The sequence below is a fragment of the Lampris incognitus genome, chromosome 12 (genome assembly GCF_029633865.1).
Source record: "Lampris incognitus isolate fLamInc1 chromosome 12, fLamInc1.hap2, whole genome shotgun sequence".
NCBI lineage: Eukaryota > Metazoa > Chordata > Actinopteri > Lampriformes > Lampridae > Lampris > Lampris incognitus.
The window spans coordinates 275,786-302,500 of record NC_079222.1 but is presented as its reverse complement, the minus strand read 5'-3'; the positions used below and the strand labels follow the sequence as shown (position 1 = coordinate 302,500).

The 26,715-nt window shown below is 44.5% G+C and overlaps 1 protein-coding gene across 3 annotated transcripts in view; it reads left to right on the top strand.

Annotated features, from left to right (window-relative positions):
- The window catches only part of man2a1 (mannosidase, alpha, class 2A, member 1), a 197,357-nt gene that overhangs the window by 39,102 nt on the left and 131,540 nt on the right, over positions 1–26,715 (top strand). For all 3 annotated transcript variants that reach the window (XM_056290632.1, XM_056290633.1, XM_056290631.1), the window contains one exon: positions 17,748–17,921. In XM_056290632.1, coding sequence (XP_056146607.1) covers positions 17,748–17,921 — 174 coding nt within the window. The remainder of the gene's footprint in view (positions 1–17,747; positions 17,922–26,715) is intronic.

The following is a 26,715-nucleotide window of genomic DNA, read 5'->3' as shown; positions in this document are numbered from 1 at the left end:
ATTCCCAAGCTGGCTCATCTCCATCTGGCCACCTAATCATGCCCCATGTAATGATTCCTCCCTCTCTCCACACCGTGTGTTGTGAACGTTCTGATACAAAATGGCTGCCGTCCATCACCCAGGTGGGTGCTACACACTGGCGGTAGCTGAACTGAGTTTACCCCTTCAATGTAAAGCGCTTTGGGTGTCTAGAAAAGCATGTAATTAATATTATTATTATTATATGCAAATAGGCGTGCCCATTAACTAGAGTTTCAATGGCCATGTGTACTATTCACAGAGGTTTGGGGAATATTTGCCGTCACAGCATTATAAGATGGTGACAGATGTATTCTTAGCCCCCTCCCCCCCATCCAGGGACGGTCGTCCCCCCTTCACATAAATGGCCTCTGTGACTCGTCGTTCAAACCAGAGTTCCTCCCTATCAAGGATGTGCACATCTTCATCCCTGAAAGAGTGGCTACTGGCCTGTCGATGGTGTTGTTGTGACTTATTTGGTCACATGATTGAGTTGAATAGTAGTTCAATAATTAGTTCATGAAAACAAGTGAATTATATTGTTTATTTGATTGATTGATTATTCTATTGAATACATGATTAGAGATATGATTGATTACTATATGTGATACATGATTACAGAAATATTATTTGTGATGTTAAAAAGAATAGATCGAATGTTCAGATCGCACAGTTCATATTAGAAAAGCCTACTGTATTTTGTAATGTAAAACTCAAACTCCCAGCAGGCTTAGCGACAAGGAAACAGGAAGTTGATTCGGTTGACAGTCGAGACTCGTGCGAGAGCAGTGTGCTCAGAGATTAGCAAGAAAAAACGTTACCATTAGCTTTGTCGAATATATGTCTGCAACCATTTTCATATAAAGAAGATTCGTTTTATAATCCGGTTTTTGTGGTCTTTGCTGTTCGAGAAGGGAATATAATTCCTACAGGTGTAGACCAGGGGTGCCCAACTCCAGGCCTCGAGGGCCGCAGTGTCTGCAGGTATTTGTTCCAACCATGCACTACACCACCTGATTTAACTAATTAGCTCACCTCTTGGACCAAGGAGGGAAAGGAATTAGTTAAATCAGGTGGTATAGTGCATGGTTGCAATAAATACCTGCAGACACTGCGGCCCTCGAGGCCTGGAGTTGGGCACCCCTGGTGTAGACGGAGGAGTCCTGGTTTGTAGATGGGACTGTGGAGTCCTGGTCTGTAGATAATAATTAATAATAATAATAATAATAATAATAATAGTAATGCATTTTATTTGTGGGCACCTTTCAAAACACTCAAGGGCACCTTACAGAACATAATTTAAAAACACAACAAAAACAACAACAACAAAAAAAACAAAAAACTGCACTGTATCAGACGGCTTAAAATCAAAACAAAGCAGGGTAGACAATAACAAGTTAACACAACAGATAAGCATAAAATCATCATCTGCACAAAACTCAGTGAAGCGTGGATCAAACTGAATATGCCAGTTTGAAAATGTACGTTTTGACGTGGGATGTGAAGGTTGAAAGAGGGCCAATGTTGCGAATGTCTTGTGGGAGAGAGCTCCATAGGCGGGGGGCAGAATGACTGAGGGCTCTGGTCCCCATGGTAGTCCAGCGGGCCGATGGTGTAGTGAGTTGGAGAGCAGAAGAGGATGTGAGAGTGCGGGAGGGCGTACGGATATGAAGGAGTTCAGAAAGATATGCAGGAGCTAGGTTATTAAGGGCCTTAAAGGTGAGGAGGAGCAGGATCTTGAAGTCAATACGGTATAAAACAGGGAGCCAGTGGAGCTGCTGAAGAACAGGAGTGATATGATCTATGGAAGGAGTTCTGGTAATTATATGGGCAGCTGAATTCTGGGCCAACTGAAGCTTATGAAGACACTTGAGGGGAAGACCAAAGAGGATAGAATTACAGTAGTCAATACGGGATGTAACCAGGGTGTGAGTGAGCATGGCGGTGCTTTTAGGTGTAAGTGACGGCTGAAGATGATTAATATTGCATAGGTGGAAGAATGCAGACCGAGTAACATTGTTGATGTGGGTTTCAAAAAACAATGGGCTACACCCATACTCTTAACCTGAGGCGATGGGGGAACTATAGAATTGTCAATAGTAAGAAAAAACTATCAGTTTTGGCCAAAGTAGATTTAGTGCCAACTAAGAGGACCTCAGTTTTATCACTATTAATTTTAAAGAAGTGGTATGAAAACCAGGATTTACTTTCTAGTAAGCAGTCAGAAAGGGATGTGGGCGGAAGAGTGGAGGTAGGTTTAGTGGATGGATAAAGCTGGGTGTCATCTGCGTAGCAATGAAATTGACCTTTTGCAAAGTCCCGCCCCCTTAGTTACTGTTGCTATGCCCGTCAAGCATTTCAGAACTATCCAGGAAGTAGCCGGAAAACACCAAAGCATGAAGGAAGAAATCAGCGCATTGTGTGGGTAAAAGTAACAGTAATAATACGTTAGCTGTATTAGCTATCAATAATAGCTAGTAGCAAGCTTAGCTTGGAGCAGACAGGTATTTTTGTTGATTTTGGATGGATTAAGCTAGCCATGGGGTCTGCTATACTGCGAAATATATTGCCGACATTGCGCTTCTTGCGTTCTGGGTTTCGGGAAGGGAAAGAAAATTACACCCCCTCCAAACTTTCCAGATATCTAGTATCCGATTTGCAGATCCCATAGGCACACCGTTTCAGCATTTTGCTGTGTTTTTGAAAGCTTGACGGAGCGTTGCTAAGGTAGGATTGGACAAGCACCGTTCTGGGGCGGTACTTTGCGAAAGGTCAATTGAATGCCAAATTTCCTGAAAATGTGGCCAACAGTTAGTAGGTAAATAATAAATAGGAGGGGTCCCGGTACAGAGCCCTGGCGAACACCGGTAGTAACAGGAAAGGAGTGAGAGCTCAAATTTTTAAGTTGGACAAACTGAGTGCGGCCAGAGAGATATGATCTAAACCAGTCCGGGGGGGGGTGCCAGTTGTTCCAATGGAAGCTAAACTTTCTAGGAGGATGTTGTGTGAGATCGTATCAAAGGCTGCACTTAGATCAAGGAGGACAAGTATGGTTAAGAGCCCAGAGTCAGCTGCCATCAAATGATCATTAGTGATTTTCACCAATGCTGTCTCGGTACTGTGCATGGAGCAAAAACCAGACTGAAATTGTTCGAACAGATTGTTGTTAGTTAAGTGAGCATGTACCTGAGATGTGACTGTTCTGTCAAGTGTTTTAGAAAGAAATGGTAAATTTGAGATTGGGTGAAAATTATTCAAATTGTTGGGGTCTGCACCAGGTTTCTTGAGTATTGGAGTTATTGCAGCTGTTTTGAGAGATGAGGGAACAAGACCAGAGGTAAGGGAGGAATGTAAGATATCAGCTATTAAATAGGATAGAGAAGATAGACAGGCTTTTACTGAATGAGTAGGAAGGGGGTCTAGCTGACAGGTAGATGATTTTGATTTGTGAATAAGACCAGATATTTCTGCAACAGTTGGGAGTTTAAAACTAGATAGTGAAGAAGAGAGGAGGACATAGAAGGGTGAATAAAATGAACCGTATGCGGTGTTGTTTGACGAGGTCAATTACTGATGAATATTTTCAATTTTGGCATTAAAAAAGGTCATGAAGGAGTCACAATGAGCAACTGAATACAGGTGAGGTGCAAGAGTGTCTGGTGGCCGTAAAATATTGTTTACCATGGAAAACAGGGCTCTAGTGTTCCCTTCGCCTGATCTAATTAAGTTTGCATAGTAAGACGATTTAGCTGTGGACACAGCCTCCTTATAATTAAGTATGTGGTCATTATACATGTCTTTATGAACAACAAGGCCAGTTTTCGTGTAAAGGCGTTCCAGGCCACAGCCTTTAGCTTTAAACTGACCTAATCCAGGTGTAAACCAAGGGGCAGGGTGGGTGAAGGAAACAGAGCGGGTTTTTAAAGGAGCGAGATTGTTAAAAGACTATATAGGCCTTCGTTGTAATGAGAGACCAGTTCATCCGGGGTGGATAAATTGTATTTGCTGGGGAGGTTATCAATTTCACTAGAAAGAGCAGATAAATCAATATTCTTAATATTACGGAACGAGATGGAGCACATTTGTTTTGGATAATGTTAAATTAACATCACAAGACACTAGCTTGTGGTCGGAAATGGGCAAATCAGATGCACTGCAGTTAAGAGGAGTTACACCAGAGCAGCAGATCAGGTCAGGTATGTGTCCTTTAGAGTGCGTAGGAAAATCAATATATTGCTGTAATCCAAAACTGTCCAGGCATGATGTAAAATCCCTTGTGAGAGTATTGTGGACATTGTCCATGTGAATATTAAAATCACCCAGCAGCAATATTACATTGGGGGATAAAGAACATAAAAAGGTTGGAAAAACAGAAGGTTAATTTAATAAATTGTTATTTGGCTTTGGTGGTCGATAAACAGTGGCTAGTATGGTAGGATTTGGCCCATTGATTTGTAGGCCAGTGGACTCAAATGAAACATGCACAGGCACAGTTATGGAAGACACTTTCCACTTTTCACTGTAAAGTATCGCGACACCCCCCCCCTCCACCCACCCCCCCCCCCCGGCCGGTGTCACGGGACTTGCAGGTGTACACAAACCCAGGAGGAATAGTTTGATTAAACTGTGAAAAGTCATTTGGTTGTTGCCACGTCTCAGTCAAGCATAGGAAATCAAACTTACGATCATTCAGTAGATCCCGAAGTAGGAGTCCCTTGTTGGTTAGCGAGCGAATGTTAAATAACCCGATGGAGAGGTTATTTTTTCCAGTTTTGATGCTAGCCGACCTGGCTAGGTTAGCTAGGACACTGTGGTCAACAGTCCGTCAGGATTTTCTTGAGGGACGAGGAAAGGAAGACCAGAAGGAACGGATTGGTTTCATGTCATCAAAGCTGAAGCTCCGGCGGGATCCACGGTGACTGTATTTCTGACGAAAATTACGAGCTATATCTCGGCGAAGTTGGAGTGCTGGTGGTGGCTCAGAGAGGTGGGGTCGTAGTCGAAAAAGTTCCGCTGACGTATATTGAAGTAGCGGTGTTACTAGATGCAGTATCAAAGATAAAGTAATCCAAGGGAAAATAATCCACATGAACAGCCCATTGATCCACATTATTGCTGGTGTTGTACCAAACGTAGACTGTGGCGTCCTGGCCTGTAGATGGTGTAGACTGTGGAGTCCCGGCCTGTAGATGCTGTAGACTGTGGAGTCCTGGCCTGTAGATGGTGTAGACTGTGGAGTCTTGGTCTGTAGATGGCGTAGACTGTACACTATATTGTTCTGTTTGTGCCGCGGACCTGATCCTTTGGGTGGGCCAACTTCTGGCGCAGCGGGTTTTGAGGTCAGCTGTTCCGACACTCCCGCCACATACAGAATCACCACTGGTTTACACTTAGGCAGCTGTGGTCCTCTCCTCTCTGTTCGGCTGGTGCAGTGTTTGGGCGTCTTCCTGGCTTTGACAAATCCCCAGTTAGGATAACCACCCTTACCTACTACTACTACTACAACTACTACTTCTGGCTGCTCCCGTTAGCGGTCGCCATCATCCGTTACCATCTCTTTCTGTCCTCTGCATCTTCCTCTGTCACACAACAAGTCCTCCAACCCACACGACCATGCGTACCCATACGACTAACCCTAACCCTAACCCTCTAATACGACCCACAGGAGCGTTTCCCATATTAGCTCCCCTAGTGGCGGCAGCAGATATGCCACAGATACTTTTCGCCTCAGTGCATTGTGGGTTTTTAAAACAACGTGAGAACAATAGAATATGTAGTCAGTGTGTTTTCGTGTTGTTTCATCTAGTATAGTAAGTCAGACTGCTGTTGGCAGTGTGTTTACTATGAATAAGGTTATAAGAGCTGACTTAACATTAGCCAACAGTTAGAAAGTCAGCTAGCGTGGACATTATAACCGCTATGTGACATTACACCTTGCTTTTATTAATATTCCTTCTCACGACAGCCTACGGAAGGAGATGCTTATTGTTACAGGGGAAGTGACGTAGTATAATGACGGAGGACCGCGAGGACGTAGCTTACAACGTCACTATAGGTGGTAATAAGCTGCTTGTACAAACCACCTATGGGGTCGTTTTTTGGTGGAGGACCGTCTCAAACATCAACAATCAAATGTCCCCCATCACCAATTGCAATTTCACAGTGTAAGAAGGCTAAGCTGTCATGTTCCACACCTCCCTGGTGAACGTGATGTGGTGTCCACAGAGTTCATGTGGTTGGCGAAATTCAATTCACTTCAACTCAATTTAATTTATTGTCATTAAAAAAAACAGAAACAACGTGATCAAAAAAACAACCGTAATCCTGTACGCAGCGTGCGTACATTTTTTATGATTTTGTTCTTTCTTTTTTTGCCACTCACGCCATTTGACGCAAATACATTTGAAGGCCAATGATTGGTGTCAATGTCACTGGCTAATAGTGCACGGCGCGTACAGATAGATCCCTGTACGCGTACAGATAGATCCCTGTATGCACTATGTGCACATATGGATCCCTATATGCACCGAGCGTACAGATAGAGCCACATACGCACCGTGGGTACAGATAGATTCCTACAAGCACCATGTGTACATATAGATCCCTATACACACCGTGCGTACAGATAGATCCCTGCAAGCACCGTGTGTACATCGATCCCTGCACGCACTGTGTACAGATAGATCCCTGCACGCACGCTGCGTACAGATCCCTGGCGTTGCTTGGGACCTTTCACTTTGGTCAAACTGTTTATCGTAACTTCTATTGATGGACACTTTCCTCACATCTGGCAGTTCCTCGCACCACTCCTTCCAATATGCGGCCAGGTCCGTCGGAAGCTCTTCATCCCAAGTCAAGACTGTCTCCCACACCTCCTGGAACATAATCTTTGCTCTGATAATGAAGGGAGCCAAGAAGCTAATGGGATCGAATATCCTTGATGCTGTCTGGAGCACTGCTCTTTTTGTGAATTTTTTGTCTTTCACGTTTTTGATCACATCCATCATTTCAAAGATGAAATTGTCTATTTCACTATCCCAGACAAGGCCTAAATCCTTTAGTGGAGTGGAAACCTTCACTTTTTCTTGTTGTTCCTGTGACCATTCTTGTTGTAGTTCAGGACTGTTTGTTTTCCACTTACCAAGATCCATTCCCCCACTCGCCAATATCATAAAGTCGTCGACATAAAGGCATTCCCTTATTGTTTGTCCAGCCTCGGGCTTTCCGTCCTCACGCTGTTTGACATGGTGTCTGATGGTAGCGACCAATAGAGAGGGGCTTGAAGACACTCCAAACGGAACTCTTGTCATTCGTGTGTTCACCTTGATCTCCTTTTGTGACATTAGCTTACAATCTGTCCACAGGAAATGCAGCGCATCCCTGTTCTTTTTATCAAGGCAGATTTGTAGAAAGCTGCTTGGATATCTGCCATTAAAGCCACTGGATATTGCCTGAACTGAACCAAAATGCTCAAAAGATCTGAATTTAAGTTGGGACCTATAAGCAGACACTCATTTAAGAAAGAGCTATCCCTTTCATGAGAAGAGGGATCATTTTTCATTTTGTTGTATCTCTCTCTTCTTTAATGACTGGATGATGAGGTAAGTAGTAAATGAGGCCATTTTTCTCATTATCATTTACCACTACATCCTGTTTCAGATCATTTTTAATAACTTCATCGTCCCTGTTGAAAAGAGCTGGGTTATTTTTAAGCCTTCTAGCCAGTTTACCAAATCGATGTTTTGCTGTAACATAATTGGCAGCTATACTTACATGTTCATTTCTCCAGGGCAGTCTGACTTCATGTCGGCCTTCAGCGTACTTCAGCCTTTCTTCACATCTTTTCACAGCCACTTCAGCAGGCTCAGAATATGATGTGTCATTATGGATTCCAAGTGAGTCCAGTTCCCTAAAGCTGCGCAGCTGGTTTGAGAGTGCCTGACCCTCTCCAACACCAACATGCATTACGTCAGATTCAAGATTCAAGAATTTTATTTGTCACATACACACAAGTACAAGTCCCGAGTGCAGTGAAATGAAAAAAGGTACGAACCCCGAAACGTGCAAACAATAAAGTACAACAGGTACACAAGCATTCCAATTTACAATTTACAAATAATTCCTGTGGCCTCCAAGTCGTTCCTTACAGTCTACATCATCTACAGGTCAGTGTCAACTGCTTCAGTGACCATGTTCAGAGTGGTGACCTCTCCTTGCACCAACCATCCAAACATACTTTCCAGTGCGACTAGGCCATCTCCCAATCTTTCGATTTTTCCCGGGACTATTCTCCAGTACTGGTCTCCTCCAATTAGGTCTCCCAGTTCTTCTGATTCCGTTCCTATCCGCCATAGGCCTTCCTTTGGCCTCCAAGTCGTTCCTTATTTTGTCACTTGCCATTTTGATGATTGAAGAGTTCACCGTGGGCGTCTCCAATAGCCAGACCTCAATACTCTGATTATTTCTGAGGCTCCTCAAACGCACCTTGGCCTTCCTGCAAGTCACTCTTTGGGGCGTTTTAGAGCCAAATACAAAGACATTCGGGTTTCTTTACCCATCACTGGCAGGTGAAGTCAGCCTGTTGTGTGTCTCCCTTCTGTGTGCCTCTCACGTTGACTGGCTAATGGAGGGCATGCTACTTCGCCCACATTATTCACAGGTCATTCCCTGCGCCCTGCAATTACGTGCCACATGCTTGCTGCCCAGACCCACAAAACACTTGCCTTCTCTTCTTGGTTTTTCTCTCCTTAGTTCAAGAGTTCGTTCTGTACAGTTGTTGGATCTGTGGTCACTCCCTCCACAGAGTATGCTCCAAGACTCATGTCTGATGCTGGCAGAGTAACGTGTTGCTGTAGAGGATGTATAGGCGCTTCTTTTTTCCGGGACTCTTTTCTCCATATAGGATCTTTCCCGTTGTTTTGCTTTATCGGGGGCTTGCACACTTTGGGTAAGATTGGCTGTCTTGTCACGGCTTTCAACCTCCTTGTGAACAAATAGCACCAGGCTATAAATAGCACTGAACGCGTTGTCTTGGCCCTCTTCTCGTTCACCGCCGTTTTGACGAGTGAACTCCAGAGCTGTTTCTTCAGGTATCATTTTCATGAGGACTGGACACAGCAAGTTGCCATACGTACTTGAGACTTCTCCCATTGAGTCTATAGACTGCGTACTTGAATCTCAATGTCATCAAATGGTCTGTGTAATGCTGCCACATCACAGGCCCTTTTAACTGCACTTAGGTTTAACAATTTATTCATATGGGCATTTCTAATTACATCTTTACGCCCAAATGGGCTGATAAGCTTCTTTTTTTGTTTGTTTTTTGCATTGTCATAATGTTGGTCTGTTAAAGCAAGTCCCGCAACTAGTACATTAGATGCTGTGTCGTATAAGAATGATTTCAAAAAGGTACATTTATCAGACTTAGTTAGACTCACATGGTTATCTATAGCCGTCCCAAGCTGACTCCAGAAGCTTTGCCACTGGCTTACATCTCCGGAAAACCTCGCAGTGATGAGTTGAGGCAACTTGACTGATTGTATTCTCTCCTCATTCTCCGGGTTTGAGCGCTGGGAATTGTTTGAGGCTGTGCTCTTGTTATCCTCTGCATGTTTCCTTAGAATGTGTTTTATCCTGGTCTTTCTTGACATTATTCCATCCAGGTATTGAAATGACGAGTCCACCTCCTCGTCCAAATCATGCTGATGTTTCTGCTTCAGTATCCCAGTCATAGTGCGACGACAAGGTTGATTGTCTTGCCAGTGTAGTACTGTAGATGTTGACAGTTGACTAGGACCAGTTCTAGGTTCGTAGGAGCAGTTTATAACTAGCACCACATGATTGCAGTCCACAGACCAGGGAATAAAGGTTGAACTGCCGGCTTGTTTTTATATAAAGAGTTGTAAACATAGACAGAGAAACATACACAATTACACAATGAGAATGGATAAATTCCTTGAAACCTATTGTTTTATGATTTAACCCTTATTAAACCACTATTTTGAGTTTCAGATATTTTAGATAGATATTTTAGTTCTAATTTAGGATCCTTTTAATTCTAATTTGAAGTTATCTCTTGTTTGAGTTGACGAATTGTGTTAATTTGTTTTATGTTCTATTTTGTTCTATTAGGCCTTTAAGTTTCAGTTCTAATTTCCATTAACCTAAGTTACTTAACCACTAAATCAGAATGTTAAAAGTAACACGCAATTGCATTACCCCATGAACAGTATGAATGAGTAATAAACTCAGCCGATAGAGCAATTAACAATACAATATCAGATCAACAATCAAAATCAATAATCAATGTAGGCTATAATCAATCCTTTTTGGAAAGTCCATTGTTGCTCCACTGAGTCCAACTGCGTTTTGCAGTAACAAACTGGAAATTTCTGTCCTACCACAATCCAGGTGCTCGAACATGTAGGGTACTGTCCTGAGAATGAGCTGTCTGCAGCCGCAGACAGACCACATGGATCCAGCAGGTTTCCTATGGGTGGCTCGCCATCTTGTTTCCAGCTTGGGGTATGAAACACCAAGCGCGATCTTCCCAATCCAAGAAAAACCTGGCCTGCATTGTAACAGGCACATCACACATGCAAAGACATTAGTTTACATATCTCTCAATAAATTAATCAAAAGAAAATAACAGAAGTACCGATTGACATAGTCAACCTACCCACTGCTAAAACGTGACGCAGTTTAATCTGCTATGCTAGTGCACGATGCTACTACAGCCTGGCTGCATGTAGCTAGCTGTGACGCAGTTTAATCTGCTATGCTAGTGCACGATGCTACTACAGCCTGGCTGCATGTAGCTAGCTGTGACGCAGGTCACTTTTCTGTGCTAATACACCATGCTGCCGCTGTGGCCCAACTGGAAGTAGCTAGCTTATCAATTCGGTTTGCACAAAAGAAAAACACATTCTGAATTCGGTTTACGAAAGAAAAACGTAGCTCCTCAATGATCTTTACACAAAATATGATCTACAACATAAAACTGAGCTACATAGAGCTTTAACTAGCCTATGCACACAGACATTGTAAACGGAAAAGTTTGGCTAGTTAGCAACTGACTCACCAAGTCCTGGATGATACTCGGACACAACACAAAACCCAGGGCCCGGAGGATGATTAAACCAAACAAAATACTCCATTTGGATAAAGAAAGAACCAATTGTAGCTCACTGCTATTTCAAAGTAGAATCTTTTATCTTCAGCTCTCGTTCTAGTGGCTTCTCTCAGGCGTTTGCCTGGCGTTCTGAAACCTGGCTGGTTCTGGACCTTTCTCCCTCTCGAGCAAGGCAGTTGATTGGCTAATCAGCACTGCATGCGCTGCATTTTAAGAAATAATCTGAACCAACAATATGAATATGAATTTATTGATACCATGAATTACTTATCTACTGTTTACTATTTATTTACAAAATGAATAATTATGATTATTTATTCATTTATTTATTATTCAACTGTAATTATATGTAGGTTATTTTAGCCTGGGTTATCTTGACCTGGGTTACACCATTAATTGTTCCATGTATTCTTCCAAGGCATCTGTGTGGGGTTTTCCATACCGACCTCCTGATCAGTCTTGTTTAAGAGTCTTGTCGTAGCAGTACGTACTGCTCCCCTTCACCTTTTCATTCTTGCCAAGTCCGCCATCGTTTGTCCTGGTATCCGCGTCTTCAGTTCTTAATCATCCTTCTTTCGTTGTCTTCCTGGGTTTCGGTACCAAAAAATGTGGTGCGAATATCAGGACTTCAGACTTCTTTTTGCAAATACAATATGGTCTTTATTTCCTATGAAAAAGCATTTCTGAAATCACGGGGAAGAGGGAAAGGAACAAGGTGTTTTTGAATGGCAAGAGTCTTTCTTCCGTACAGCTGCTCAGGTGTGCTGAGACCCTGACGCGCCACTGCGACTGCGCTGTCCGTGGTGCTGAATTTGTGGACGTGCCGCTGTCCACAGTTTGCGGCGCTGTCCGTGGTGCTGAAATATATACGTGTCGCTGTCCATTTGTGGCGGTGCTGTCCGTGGTGCTGAAATGTGTTGCCGTCCTCTGTCCACCGCGCGGCGCTGTCCGTGGTGCTGAAAGGGCTTGACGCGCCGCTGTCCACTGTGCGGCGCTGTCCGTGGTGCTGAAAGGACGTGTAGTCTCGTTGTCCACTGTGGCTGCGCTGTCCATGGTGCTGAAAAGTCACAACTGGTTAACATGACATTAAACTGCAACACAAGTTGGCCACTATAGGTGAGACTGGAGAACCCATAGTACACCCATGCCTCTGCCTGGGGTCGTCCGGTAATTTCGTGCGGACTACCTACTAACAATAGATAAGAGATTGGCTGGAAAAAAAATCCCAGATGGATTTGAGTGCTGGGATCGGCCAAATTGCTCGTGTTGAGAGAATAAATTCACTGGTCACAGATTTTAATGTCATACCAATCCAAATGCAATTGACAAAATTTTAGGACAAGGTGCTGTGTAATTGGTGATCATTGAGGTGTGGAAGCAGAACTGAATTTTCGGTCTTCTGGCCCTTGTTGTCGTAATTATGATTGTCAGATGCCACTAAAACCCCAAATTTTGCACTTTACATTTAACTTGTATTCTTAACGCAGCTCAATGTCAATCCTCTAAGTAGTTTTAGTTAATGTTGGATTTATTATTTAGCTTAGTTTGTGCTTTAATCATTATAGCATAACGTATTTCAGTTTTGCTAAGTTTAGCTTACTTTTGCTTAGCTCGGTTTAACTTTCCTCCGCTTAGCTTTGATTTACTTTGATTTACCTTTGCCTTGGTTAGTTTGGCTCCCCTTGTCTTAGTTTAGTCTGATTAATTTTAGCTTACATTAATTTATTGTAGGATAGTTTAGTTCAGCTTAATTTAGCTTTGCTTAGCTTAGTTCAATTTAGTTTACTTTCACTTCATCTAGTTTAGTTTATCTTAGCTTAATTTTATCTAAACTTTGCTTCATTTGTCTGATCATAGCATAGTGTGCATTTTAACTTCTGGAGTGATTCTGAAATGCTGACTCATCTAGAATAGAGTAAGTATCATCTTTCTTGCATAACAAGTTGCTATTAGTCTCACTCCAGCTGCTTGAGTATTAGTTATTTTCTCTATACATCTGCTGCTGCTTCCTGGTGGGAACTAGTGGAATCTTATTCTAGCTGTAGCTCTTTTTCAGCTAGTGTGTCCTTAAATATTTCTTGTTGCCTAGCTGTTTTGCCTTAGTTATCCTTTTAGCTTATAAATATATTCCTTGGTAACTTGCTGTTTGCAGTTTTAATAGTATTGTGTGAGGTTTGATAGAGTTTTACATAAGTGACCAATTTCTGGGCAATATGCTTATTCTCAGTGTACCCCTTTGGCCAATTGGGTGTTAAGTGGCCAGGGTTTGGGCTGCACTCCTGGCAGACAATCAGCAATCAGTGATATTTAAATCACTGCTGCTACTTGAAAGCGTCAGCTTCCAAGTAGCAGGCAAACAAGCCAAGGGCAAACAGGTCTAGGTTGAACAAAGTCTAGAGTGAACAAAGGCAAGTGTGACTTTTTCAAGCCAAGACTTCATCAAGCACGGACTGCTCTTTTTAGATCCGGTCAGTCATCTGTATTTTGTGTACCTAGTATAGACTATGTGTTTCTTTCGCATTTCTGTCATTTCCTCTTCCCAGGGCTGACATAGATGTTGGGTCACTCCTAGGCGCTGTGACCCTACCAATCTCATCTATCCCACTCTCTCCACTCACGTTGAGCAAGTGGTGACGGGAGGGCTCTGGAATTGCCAGTCTGCGGTGCCGAAAGCTGAGTTCATCTCAGGCTACGCATCCTTGCTCTCCCTCAACTTTCTTGCTCTAACTGAGACCTGGATCATGCCAGAAAACGCTACCACACTTGCAGCTCTGTCTGATGTGTACTCTTGGTGGTGGTACTGACCTGCTAATCTCCCCGAAATGGAAATACTCTCTTGTTTCCATTCCACATTTTTCTCCGCCCTCTTTTGAATTTCATGCTGTTACTGTCTCTTATCCAGTCAAACTCCCCATCGTGGTTGTGTACCTCCCACCAGGCACCCTTGGTGAGTTTCTGGAGGAGCTTGACACACTTGTCTCGCACTTCTCTGTTGATGACTCTGCACTTATCCTTCTCGGTGACTTCAGCATCCACACTGACAAGCTAGATCCTCTTCTCTCTTTCCTCTCCTCATTTGACCTTCACCTCTCACCCGCTCCTCCTACCCACAAGGCCGGCAACCAGCTGGACCTTATCTTTACAAGACACTGTCCTATTTCAAATCCCTCTGTTACTCCCCTCCAGCTCTCTGACCAGTATTTCATGTCCTACTCTCTCTCCCTCTCTTCACCCCCCCCAGCCCCTCCCCCTACCCACATGGTTTCCACCCGTAGACACCTCCGCTCTCTCTCCGCCACTGATCTTTCTTCCTCTGTTACCCCTATCCTCCCTACACCTGAATCTTTCTCTCTCCTACCCCCTGCCACTGCTACTGATCTTCTCTCTACCCTCTCCTCTTCTCTGGACAATCTCTGTCCCCTCACCTCCAGGCCTGCACGCCCAACTCCACCTGCCCCTTGGCTGTCCGACTCAGTACGTACTGACAGACGGAGCCTAAGCGTGGCAGAGTGCAAATGGAGAAAAGGCAAACTCCCAGAGGACCTTCTCAACTTCCAATCTCTTCTTTCCTCTTTCTCCTCCGCCCTGTCTGCTGCTAAGGCTGCCTTCTATCACTCTAAAATCCTATCCACTGCCTCTGATCCTAAGAAACTCTTTGAAACCTTCTCTACACTTCTTCAACCCCCACCTCCTCCTCCTACTTCCTCCCTTCTCCCTGATGACTTCGCTAACTTCTTTGACAAGAAGGTAAACGACATCAGATCCTCCTTTTCTCACCAGCCGGTTAGTGCTGCTTGCACTATCCCAGGCTCTGCACCCTCCCTCACCTCTCCACGTCCCACCCTATCCCACCTTGCTCCCCTCTCCCCCGACGAGGTCCTCAACCTCATCACATCCAGTCGCCCCACCACATGCTCCCTTGACCCGGTCCCCTCCCCTCTTCTTCAGTCTATAGCACCTGAACTCATTCCCTTTCTAATTCACCTCATCAACACCACCCTCCAGACAGGGTGCTTTCCATCTGCCTTCAAGACTGCTAGAGTCACCCCCCTTCTCAGGAAACCATCACTTAACCCCTCTGATATCAAAAACTACAGACCGGTTTCCCTTCTACCCTTTCTATCCAAAACTTTCGAACGTGCTGTCTTTAACCAACTTTCTTTTTACCTCCACCAGAACAACCTCGTGGACCCCAACCAGTCTGGGTTCAGGGTGGGTCACTCAACAGAGACGGCCCTCCTTGCAGTGACAGAATCGCTGCACTCTGCGAGAGCAAACTCTCTCTCCTCTGTCCTGATACTCCTGGACCTGTCAGCTGTGTTCGACACAGTGAACTACCAGATCCTCCTCTCTACCCTCCAGGGGCTGGGTGTCACAGGCTCTGCACTCTCAATGTTTGCAACCTACCTGACGGGTCGCTCCTACCAGATGACATGGAGGGGATCTGTGTCGGAGCCTCGCAGACTGACTACAGGCGTTCTACAGGGTTCGGTTCTGGGTCCTCTCCTTTTCTCCCTGTACACGACAACCCTGGGTTCTGTTATTCGCGCGCATGACTTCTCTTACCATTGTTATGCCGATGACACCCAGCTGATCTTGTCCTTTCCTCCCTCTGACACACAAGTAGAGACACGCATTGCTGTGTGCTTGACTGACATCTCGGATAGGATGACGACACACCACCCGAAGCTCAATCTAGACAAGACAGAGCTGATGTTCCTCCCGGGGAAAGTTTGCCCACACTGAGACCTGGCAATCACCATTGACAACACCGTGGTGACGCCAACTCGGACTGTGAGGAATCTGGTTGTGATCCTGGACGACCAACTGTCATTTGCTGCAAACGTTGCATCAGTTGCTCGCTCCTGCAGATTTCTCCTCTATAACATAAGGAGGATTCGCCCATTCCTCACTGACGAGATGGCACAGGTGCTCATCCAGGCTGTGGTCATTTCCCGGCTGGACTAAGGCAACTCCCTCCTTGCTGGCGCCCCGTCGTGAGCCATCAGACCTCTGGAGCTTGTTCAGAAAGCTGCAGCTCGTCTGGTGTTCAACCGCCCTAAGTTCTCCCACACACCTCCCCTTCTCATGTCCCTACACTGGATCCCAGTAGCTGCTCGCATCCAGTTTAAGTCTCTGGTGCTAGCCTACAGTGCAGTGAAAGGAACAGCTCCTTTCTATCTCCAGGCCATGGTCAAGTCCTACATCCCCCCCTCCCCCCCGAACACTTTGCTCTGCTGCCTCGGGACGCCTGGTTGCCACGTCGCTCAGAGGCCCCTGCTGCCGATCGACCCGGTCACGGCTCTGTTCTGTCCTGGCCCTGCAGTGGTGGACTGAACTCTCCACTGATGTCAGGACAGCGGAGTCGCTGCCCATCTTTCGGTGCAGGGTGAAAACTCACCTCTTCAAGAACTACTACCCTGTTACTTGTTCTTAGCACTTATTGTATTCACTCATTTAAAAAAAAAACATCTTTCTTGGGCTTTTACTTTAACACTGGTTTTGCTCTTAGATGCTTGTTTAGATGTGCTTATGACCTCTGATAACCAGTAGTTCTCCTGATCTCCTACGTTAAATGCCCATATTGTAAGTCACTTTGGATAAAAACATCGACTAAATGACTGTAATTTAATGTAATAGCTTAGTTTTATCTAGTTTACTTTACTTTAGCTTAACATATGGTAAGCTAAACAAAACTAATTTAGTTTACTTTAATTTAATTTAGCTTAACATATGGCAAGCTAAACAAAACTAATTTCGTTTACTTTATTTTACTTTAGCTTAACTAATTTAGTTTACTTTACTTCACTTAGTCTATTTTACTTTACTTTAGCTTAACATATGTTGAGCTAAACAAAACTAATTTAGTTTACTTTACTTTACTTTAGTTTAGCTTAACATATGGTAAGCTAAACTAAACTAATTTCTCCAAAGGAGTTTTAACAAGTGCAACTGGACTTGGTATATACCAAGTCTTAGCTTACCTTTGCTTAGTTCATATAGTTTTACTTCCACATAGTTTAGTTTAGTGGAGCTTACCTACCCTGAGTTTGGTTTAGTCCGGCTTCATTTACCTTAGTTTACTTTAGCTCAATTTAGCTTTGTTTAGCTAACTGTCGCTCAGCTTCATTTCATTTTTTTTTCTTGCCTTAGATCAGTTTAGCAGAAGTTGGAGTAAGCAAAATTTTCTACAGATACTGGTATAAAGGGTCACATTTTCGAATTACTCTTTTCAAGTTTCGGTCTTTCATTTACAAGTAAGAGAACTTCAGAAGAATATTTTTCCATTGTTATGGCCATGGCTTGCATTAGCTGAGCCTCACTAACAGGTAGCATTAGCTGTGCCTCACCAACAGGTAGCATTAGCTGAGCCTCACTAACAGGTAGCATTAGCTGTGCCTCGCTAAAGGTAGCATCAGCTGAGCCTTACTAACAGGTAGCATTAGCTGTGCCTCACCAACAGGTAGCATTAGCTGAGCCTCACTAACAGGTAGCATTATCTGAGCCCTCACTAACAGGTAGCAAAAGTGGTACACTGAGAAGCTAACAATCATGATTTGAGCTCAGAATTTTAATTTTTGCCATTTTTTTCCAACAGGTGTCAAGCCCACCTCCGGTTGGGCAGTGGACCCCTTTGGCCACTCCCCCTCCATGGCATATTTCCTGAAGCGAGCGGGGCTTGCCTCAATGCTTATCCAGCGCGTACACTATGCCGTGAAGAAACAGTTTGCCACCAAAAAGACACTGGAATTTTACTGGAGGCAAAACTGGGGTGAGAATCTTTCTGCGTGTCTATGTGTCTGTCTTTATGTCTGTCTGTCTGTCTGCCTGCCTGCCTGCCTGCCTGCCTGTCTGTCTATCTATCTATCTATCTATCTATCTATCTATCTATCTATCTATCTATCTATCTATCTATCTATCTATCTATCTATCTATCTATCTATCTATCTATCTATCTATCTATCTATCTATCTATCTATCTATCTATCTATCTATCTATCTATCATCTAATAATATTTGTTTGTGATGACTTTATGTTCAATAATAATTATAATAACAATAATTTTATTTATATAGCACCTTTCTAAGACAATGTTACAAAGTGCTTCACAAAAAAACCCCAAAAAAAACTGATAAAACCAGACAAGGCAGAAATAAGAGTAAGATCAAATAAGAGTAAAAAATAAAAACTGTACAAATAAAAACAAATATTAAACATTTGTAAAAGCTTTAATAAAAAGAAAAGTTTTAAGATGAGAGTTAAAGGAAGCTAGACACTTAGTTCGTCTTAGCTCAGCAGGAAGAGAGGTCCCTACTGTGGGGGCTCTAACAGCAAAAGCCCAGTCACCCTTTGTAACCAACCGAGACCTGGGAACAACCAGCAGGGCTCCATCTGCAGACCTTAATAGTCGTGGGGGGACATACCAAGTCAATAAATCACAAATGCATGAAGGAGCAATACCACTTAAAGCCTTAAAAGTGAGCAGTAACATTTTCACATCAATTCGAAATATAACGGAGTCGGTGTAGGGAGGCAAGCACGGGAGTGATATGGTCATGCCTCCTTGTCCCTGTAATGAGCCGGGCAGCGGCATATTGTACCAACTGCAGACAGTGGAGGGGGCCCTTGCTGATACCAGAATAAAATGTGTACAAATTGGCAATTGATAAAAAGGACCAAATTTTGGAGATTAGCTTGAGTTGGAAAAAGCATGACTGAACAACATATTTGATTTGATTGTGAAAACTGAGGTTAGCATTGAATATCACCCCAAGATTCAGCAGCCTGTTTAAGTCTACCTGACAGACCACCAGGATTAGTAGCAAATGGACTGATAGAATTCTCGGGACTGAACAGAATGACCTCAGACTTATCATTATTAAACTTAAGAAAATTTTGAACATCCAGGATTTCATGTCAGTGAGTCAAGCTATGACATTTGTCAGAGCGGTAGGATCAGTGGGTTTTAGTGGCATGTATAACTGAGTGTCGACAGCATAAAAATGGTAGAGCACATGGTGATTTTGAATGACCTGGCCAAGGGGCAGCATGTACATAGAGAAGAGAAGGAGGCCAAGAACTGAGCCTTGAGGGACACCACAACTCAACAGAGCCACTGAGGAGGTAGAGTTACCCAGAACAACAGAAAAAGTCCTTTTGGTGAAGTAAGAGTGTAATAAGTTAAGAGCCGAGCCCTTGATGCCAACCCAAGTCTCTAAGTGACGTAGGAGGATGTTGTGATCAACCATGTCAAAGGCAGCACTTAAGTCCGAAAGAACTAAAATTGAGCAGTCACCTCTGTCTGCATTCAGCAGTAGATCATTATTGACCTTAACTAGAGCTGTCTCAGTACTATGAAGTGCTCTAAAACCAGACTGGAAAATGTTAAAAACAGTATTAGTGTTCATAAAAGAAATCAACTGCGAAAAAAATACTCTCTCCAGAACCTTAGATAAGCAGACAATTTGGAGATTGGGCTGTAGTTATTTAGAGACCGGGGGTCTAAATTAAGTTTCTTCAGCAATGGCTGAATGATGGTATGCTTAAATCTGTCTGGAAAAGAACGGGAGGCCACAGAATCATTAAGAATTTGAAGAACAGCGTTGCTAATAATGGAAAATACCTCCTTGAGTAGTTTAGTGGGAATGATGTCTAGGGTGCAGGAGGAGGAGCTTATATTGGAGACTGTAGTCTCCAACACTGAAATTGTAATAATCCAGGTAAGAAAATCAAAGAAAGTTGAATCAGTTGTTCTGGATATGTTTATTGAGAGAAACCTTGTGACCTTTTCAGTCTCAACTTACTGCAGGCATCCCCACCCGTATAAACAATACAGTGGCATAAAGAATGAAAACAACGATCGGTTTTAATATGCAAACTGCCGTGACTTTTCAATGGCCATGTATGCTATTCACAGGGGATTTGGGAATGGTTGAAATCACAGCATTGCAAGATGGTGACAGATGTACCGAAGTTGTGTCTTCAGTCCACATACTTCACATACAGGGGGCAGTACTATAGGTAGAGGCATGGGTGTAATATGGGTTCCCCAGTCTCACCTGTAGTGGCCAACTCGTACATGGAGGAACGGAAAAGCAGATCTGATGTCCTATCCAGGGACACCACCTAGCCAGGTTTTCAAATATGTGGACGACACCTGGGTAAATATTAAATCTCAGGACGTACCACGTTTCACCGACCACATTAACTCTGTGGACACCACATCACGTTCACCAGGGAGGATGTGGAACATGACAGCTTAGTCTTCTTCTTACAATGTGAAATCATAGTTGGTGATGGGGGACATGTGATTGTTGATGTTTATCGTAAACCCACACATACTGATCAGTACTTAAGGTTTGACTCTCATCATCCACTGGAGCACAAAACTAGGAGTCATCAGGACGCTGGACCACTGAGCTGACAATGTCCCCACCAACACAGCAGCCAGGAAAGGGGAGAAATCCCACATTAAACAGGCCCTGGTTAAGTGTGGTTATCCTAACTGGGCGTTTGTCAAAGCCAGGAAGACGCCCAAACAGTGCACCAGCTGATCGAAGAGATGAGAAAGATAACAGCTGTCTAAGCGTAAACCAGTGGTGATTCTGTATCTGGCGGGAGGGTCAGAACAGTTGAGACAAGTATTTTTCAAACACCATATCTCAGCTGGTTTCAAACCCCAAAACAGAGCACGAAGTTGGTCCATCCCAAGGATCCACCCTGGCATAAACAGCAATATAGTGTAGCTGTTAAGTACCAGGAGAATTGCCGTGACTTGTACACTGGGGAAACTAAACAGACACTGGCCAACAGGATGGCACAACACAGGAGAGCTAACACGTCAGACCAAGACTCCACAGTCTACATCATCTACAGGCCAGGACTCCACATTCTACACCATCTACAGACCAGGACTCCACAGTCTACACCATCTACAGGCCAGGACGCCACAGTCTACACCAACTTCAGACCAGGACTCCACAGTCTACATCATCTACAGACCAGGACTCCACAGTCTACACCATCTACAGGCCAGATCTCCACAGTCTACACCAACTTCAGACCAGGACTCCACAGTCTACACCATCTACAGGCCAGGACTCCACAGTCTACACCATCTACAGACCAGGACTCCACAGTCTACACCATCTACAGACCAGGACTCCACAGTCTACACCATCTACAGAACAGTGGCCACTCTTTTAAGGATGAGGATGTGTACATCCTTGATAGGGAGGAATGCTGGATTGAACGGGGCGTCAAAGAGGCCATCTATGTGAAGGGCAGTCCCTTAACCGAGAGTGGGGTTGGGGGGGGGGGGTAAGAGTACATCTGTCACCATCTTACAATGCTGTGACTGTAACATACCCCAATCCTCTGTGAACAGTACACATGGCCATTGTAAGTCTAGTTAATGGTCACACCCATAAGTGCATATGAAACTGGTCGTTGGTTTGGGTCATTATGCCACTGTATTGTTTATAAGGGTGGGGACACCTGCAGTCAGGTGAGACTAAAGTGATGATGAAACGTATCTGTCAATAAATTTTGTGTCCAGATGAAGTGATTCAAACATCTTCGAGATACTTTTTCGAACTGCTCTTAGTGTGTATACACACGTTCCTTGAATTGAGCTGAATCTCGAGGCATAGGCATCGCCCGTTTCCGTCATCAATTTTGTTTTTGCAAAATTGTGAAATATGTAAAACCTAATTTTCATACTCCTCCTTGCTGTGAGTTCAATTTTCAAGAAACATTTCACCTACAATGTATGGACCCCCATGATGTAAAGTTAGGTTTCACATGGGCGTGCCCTTATCTTGAGATTCAGCTCAATTCAGGGGACGCGTGCATTTAAGATTTGGATGTGGGATGTAGAATGCGGGAGTTACTGGCAAAAATGTGCTTAAAATGATTATAGCACCAGATGGTGGTGGACATTTGTCATTTTTTGTATCTGACGTATGCACCATTCTATTCCTGAAATGTTCATGTGTACAAATGTTATGGTGTATGCTCAAGTACCACATTTACCGAAGGAATGATAATAATAATAATAATAATAATAATAATAATAATAATAATAATAATAATAATAATAATATATTAATTTGTTCATTCATTCATTCATTCATTCGTTCATTCATTCGCCATCAGCCGCTTCTCCAGGGTCGGGTCGCGGTGGCAGCAAGCTAAGTAGGGCACTCCAGACGTCCCTCTCCCCAGCAACACCCTCCAGCTCCTCCTGGGGGATCCCAAGGCGTTCCCAGGCCAGATTGGACATGTAGTCCCTCCAGCGAGTTCTGGGTCTACCGCGGGGTCCCCTGCCAGTTGGCCGTGCCTGATAAACTTCCAAAGGAAGGCGCCCAGGATGCATCCTAATCAGATGCCTGAACCACCTCAACTGGCTCCTTTTGACGTAAAGGAGCAGCGGCTCTACTCCCAGCTCCCTCCGGATGTCCGAGCTCCTCACCCTATCTCTAAGGCTGAGCCCAGACACCCTACGGAGGAAACTCATTTCAGCTGCTTGTATCCGCGATCTCACCCTTTTGGTCACTACCCAAAGCTCATGACAATAGGTGAGAGGTGGAAGGAAGAGTGACTGGTAAATTGAGAGCTTCGACTTCTGGCTTAGCTCCTTCTTCGCCATAACGGTCCGGTACAACGTCTGCATTTCTGTTGATTGTTCACCAATCTGCCTGTCAATCTACCTCTCCATCCTACCCTCACTCGTGAACAAGACCTCGAGATACTTGAACCCCTTCACCTGAGGCAGCAACTCATCCCCAACCCGGAGGGAGCAATCCACCATTTTCCAGTAGAAAACCATGGCCTCAGACTTGGAGGTGCTGACTGTCATCCCGGCCATTTCACACTCAGCTGCAAACCGCCCCAGTGCATGCTGGAGTTCACGTTCTGATGACGCCAACAAAACCACATCATCTGCGAAGAGCAGAGATGCAGTTCTGAGGTTCCCAAGACGGGCACATTCCTCACCTTGGCGACGCCTTGAGATCCTGTCCATGAATATCACAAACAGAACCGGAGACAAGGGACAATCTTGTTGGCGTCTGACACCCACCGAACACGTGTTCGACTTTGTGGCGAGAATGCGGACACAGCGCTGACTTTGGTTATACAAGGACCGGATGGCTCATAGCCATCCGGTCCTTGTATAAGCCTTGTATAAGCCTTGTATAAGCCTTCTCCAAGTCCACAAAACACAAAACAATGTGGACTGGCTGGTCAAACTCCCATGTCCCCCTCAGCACTTCGGCAAGGGTAACGAGCTGGTCCGTTGTTAATCACAACAACAACAACAACAACAACAATAGTAATAATAATAATAATAATAATAATAATGGTGTCTGTACCCCATGACTGGATACTAAAATGTCTTGACATCTACAAAATATCACCAATCCTTATCCAGTTCCTAACAGCAAATATGGACCAGTGGAAAACAAGCCTTGTTTTAAAATACACAGACGGGACGCTACATTCAAGGCAGCTCAGCATCAATAGCGACATATTTCAAGGCGACTCTCTTTCTCCTCTCCTCTTCTGCATAGCTCTAACTCCACTATCCTCCCTCCTGAACAACACCAGCTATGGTTATATTACAGGTTCATGCACTATTAACCATCTAGTCTACATGGATGACCTGAAAACCTTTACCAAGAATGACCAAGAACAAACTGGCCTTTTGACCATCAGAAAAGGCTTCAGTGACAACATCAAAATGAAGTTCAGAATAGACAAATGTGCCAAAGCTACATTCAAAAAAGGAAAACTTACCACCACCAAAAACATCCACACTGACCTAGACACCACCATCCAAGACCTAGAACAAGAAGGCCCACACAAATATCTGGGAGTGAATGAAGGGGACGGGATACACCATGCCAAAATGAAAGGAAAGATCAGAAAGGAGTACTACCGAAGAATATGAATGGTAACAAAATCCCAGCTCAATGAATCCATCCGAATGGAAGCCATCAACACCCTGGCTACACCAGTCATAACTTACAGCTCCAACATCGCCAACTGGAAACTAGAAGAGATCAGGAAACTAGACAGAAAAACAAGACAAATACTCACCTTAAAGAGGATGCACCACCCCAAATCAGATGTGGATAGATTGTACCTCCCCAGAACCGAGGGTGGCAGGTGTCTAATCCAACTAGAAACTGCCTACAAAACAACAACAATAGGCCTAGATACTTACCTTAACACCAGAAATGACCCCCTTCTCATGATTGCTAGAGAGCATGAAAAACAAAACAAAAAGTACTCCGTAGCTAACCAAGCAGTAATGTTCAGAAGAGAGCACCACCTCCCTGAAACACCACAACCTGAAGATGAAGCTCCAACCATTCACGCCCGAAAACTCCAACAAAAAGCAAAGCATCACGCCCAAGAACAAATGAAACAAAAATGGGAAGGGAAACAAATGCACGGGCAATACCCAAAAAGGGAAGGTGAGAAAAGATGTAGGCTAACATATGACCAGCCTATGGCTCAAAACAGCTGGACTGAAATCCCAAACAGAGGGCTTTATCATCGCTGCCCAAGACCAGACCATCAAGACCAGTCACTACCGGAGAAAAATACTCCAAGATGGCACAGACCCAGCGTGCAGGATATGTGGTCAATTCCAGGAAACCATTGACCATGTGGTGGCAGGGTGCCCTGAGCTGGCCAAAACTGAACACCTACAAAGACACAACAAGGCCGCCACATACCTGCACTGGGACATCTGCAAAGAATTCAACATCAACACAAAAGACAAACGGTACGAGCACGAGCCCCAAACAGTAACAGCGAAAGACTACATCACAATCTTATGGGACATGCCAGTACAGACAGATCCTGAGATGAAGCCCAACAGACCAGACATCATCATCAAGAACAAAAAAGTAAAAAGCTGCCTACTCATCGACATGTCCATCCCGACTGAAAGGAGCACCTCAGTAAAAGTAACTGAAAAACTGTCCAAATATAAAGACCTCGAAATCCAGGCTGAACGAATGTGGGGAATGAAAACCACAACAATACCAGTATTGACAGGAGCCCTGGGACTTGTAAAAACCACAACAAGACCAGTAGTGACAGGAGCCCTGGGACTTGTAAAAACCACAACAATACCAGTAGTGACAGGAGCCCTGGGACTTGTAAAAACCACAACAAGACCAGTAGTGACAGGAGCCCTGGGACTTGTAAAAACCACAACAATACCAGTAGTGATGTGAGCCCTGGGACTTGTAAAACCCACAACAATACCAGTAGCGATAGGAGCCCTGGGACTTGTAAAAACCACAACAATACCAGTAGTGATAGGCGCCCTGGGACTTGTAAAAAACACAACAATACCAGTAGTGACAGGAGCCCTGGGACTTGTAAAAACCACAACAATACCAGTAGTAACAGGAGCACTGGGACTTGTAAAAACCACAACAATACCAGTAGTGATAGGCGCCCTGGGACTTGTAAAAAACACAACAATACCAGTAGTGACAGGAGCCCTGGGACTTGTAAAAACCACAACAATACCAGTAGTAACAGGAGCACTGGGACTTGTAAAAACCACAACAATACCAGTAGTGATAGGAGCCCTGGGACTTGTAAAAACCACAACAATACCAGTAGTGATGGGAGCCCCGGGACTTGTAAAAAAAGGGATGGAGAAATACACCCAACGGATCCCGCCGGGTAACATCAGAATACAAGAAGTACAGAAGATGGCACTACTTGGAACATCTCATATCCTAAGAAAGGCACTACCCATCAAGTAGACTTCTACTGCATTCTAACCCTAGACTCAAGGAATGTTGTATTATGGCATGACGGTAAAGGACATTTGTATAATACTGTCACGTATCTGGAAAAACCCAAAAGCAGACGGGACAACCAGGTAAGGAAAAAATCAAGTCTTTATTGAAGTGGCAGATCCCAGGAGTAGAGCAGGAGTTGGCTCAGTGGCAGGGAGACTGGCAGGCTGAAGTCCTGAAGAGCAGAGAGCAAAAAATCCGACAAGCAGGCAAGAATGCAAAAACTATGAACACCAGAGAATGCAGGCTAGGACTGGGACTGGGACTGGGACTGGACGTGCAATAACCTTTAGGCAACAAACCATGCATGGCTACGTTCCAGTGAAGACTGGTCCACAGTGGAGGCTTCTTAAAGGTGAGGGTGATTGCTTGATGGACAGCAGGTGTGTTGATTGAAACCATGGACAGGTGTGCCAGAGTGAAGGAGGAGGAGGAGGAGTGAGCAGGTGTCAAGGGAGAGGGGTTGTGACAGTACCCCCCCCCTCCGAGGGGCGCCACCGGGCGACCCACCAGGCCTGTCAGGGCGCGTCCTGTGGAAGTGCCGGACGAGGTTCGCGTCCAGGACAAGGCGACGAGGTACCCAACACCTTTCCTCCGGGCCATATCCCTCCCAGTCAACGAGATACTGCAGGCCGCGACCACGGCGACGAGAGTCCAGCAGACGACGAACAGTGTAAGCAGGATGATCGACGTGGGGTCGGGGGGGGGGGCCGGAGGAACTAGAGGGCTGGTAG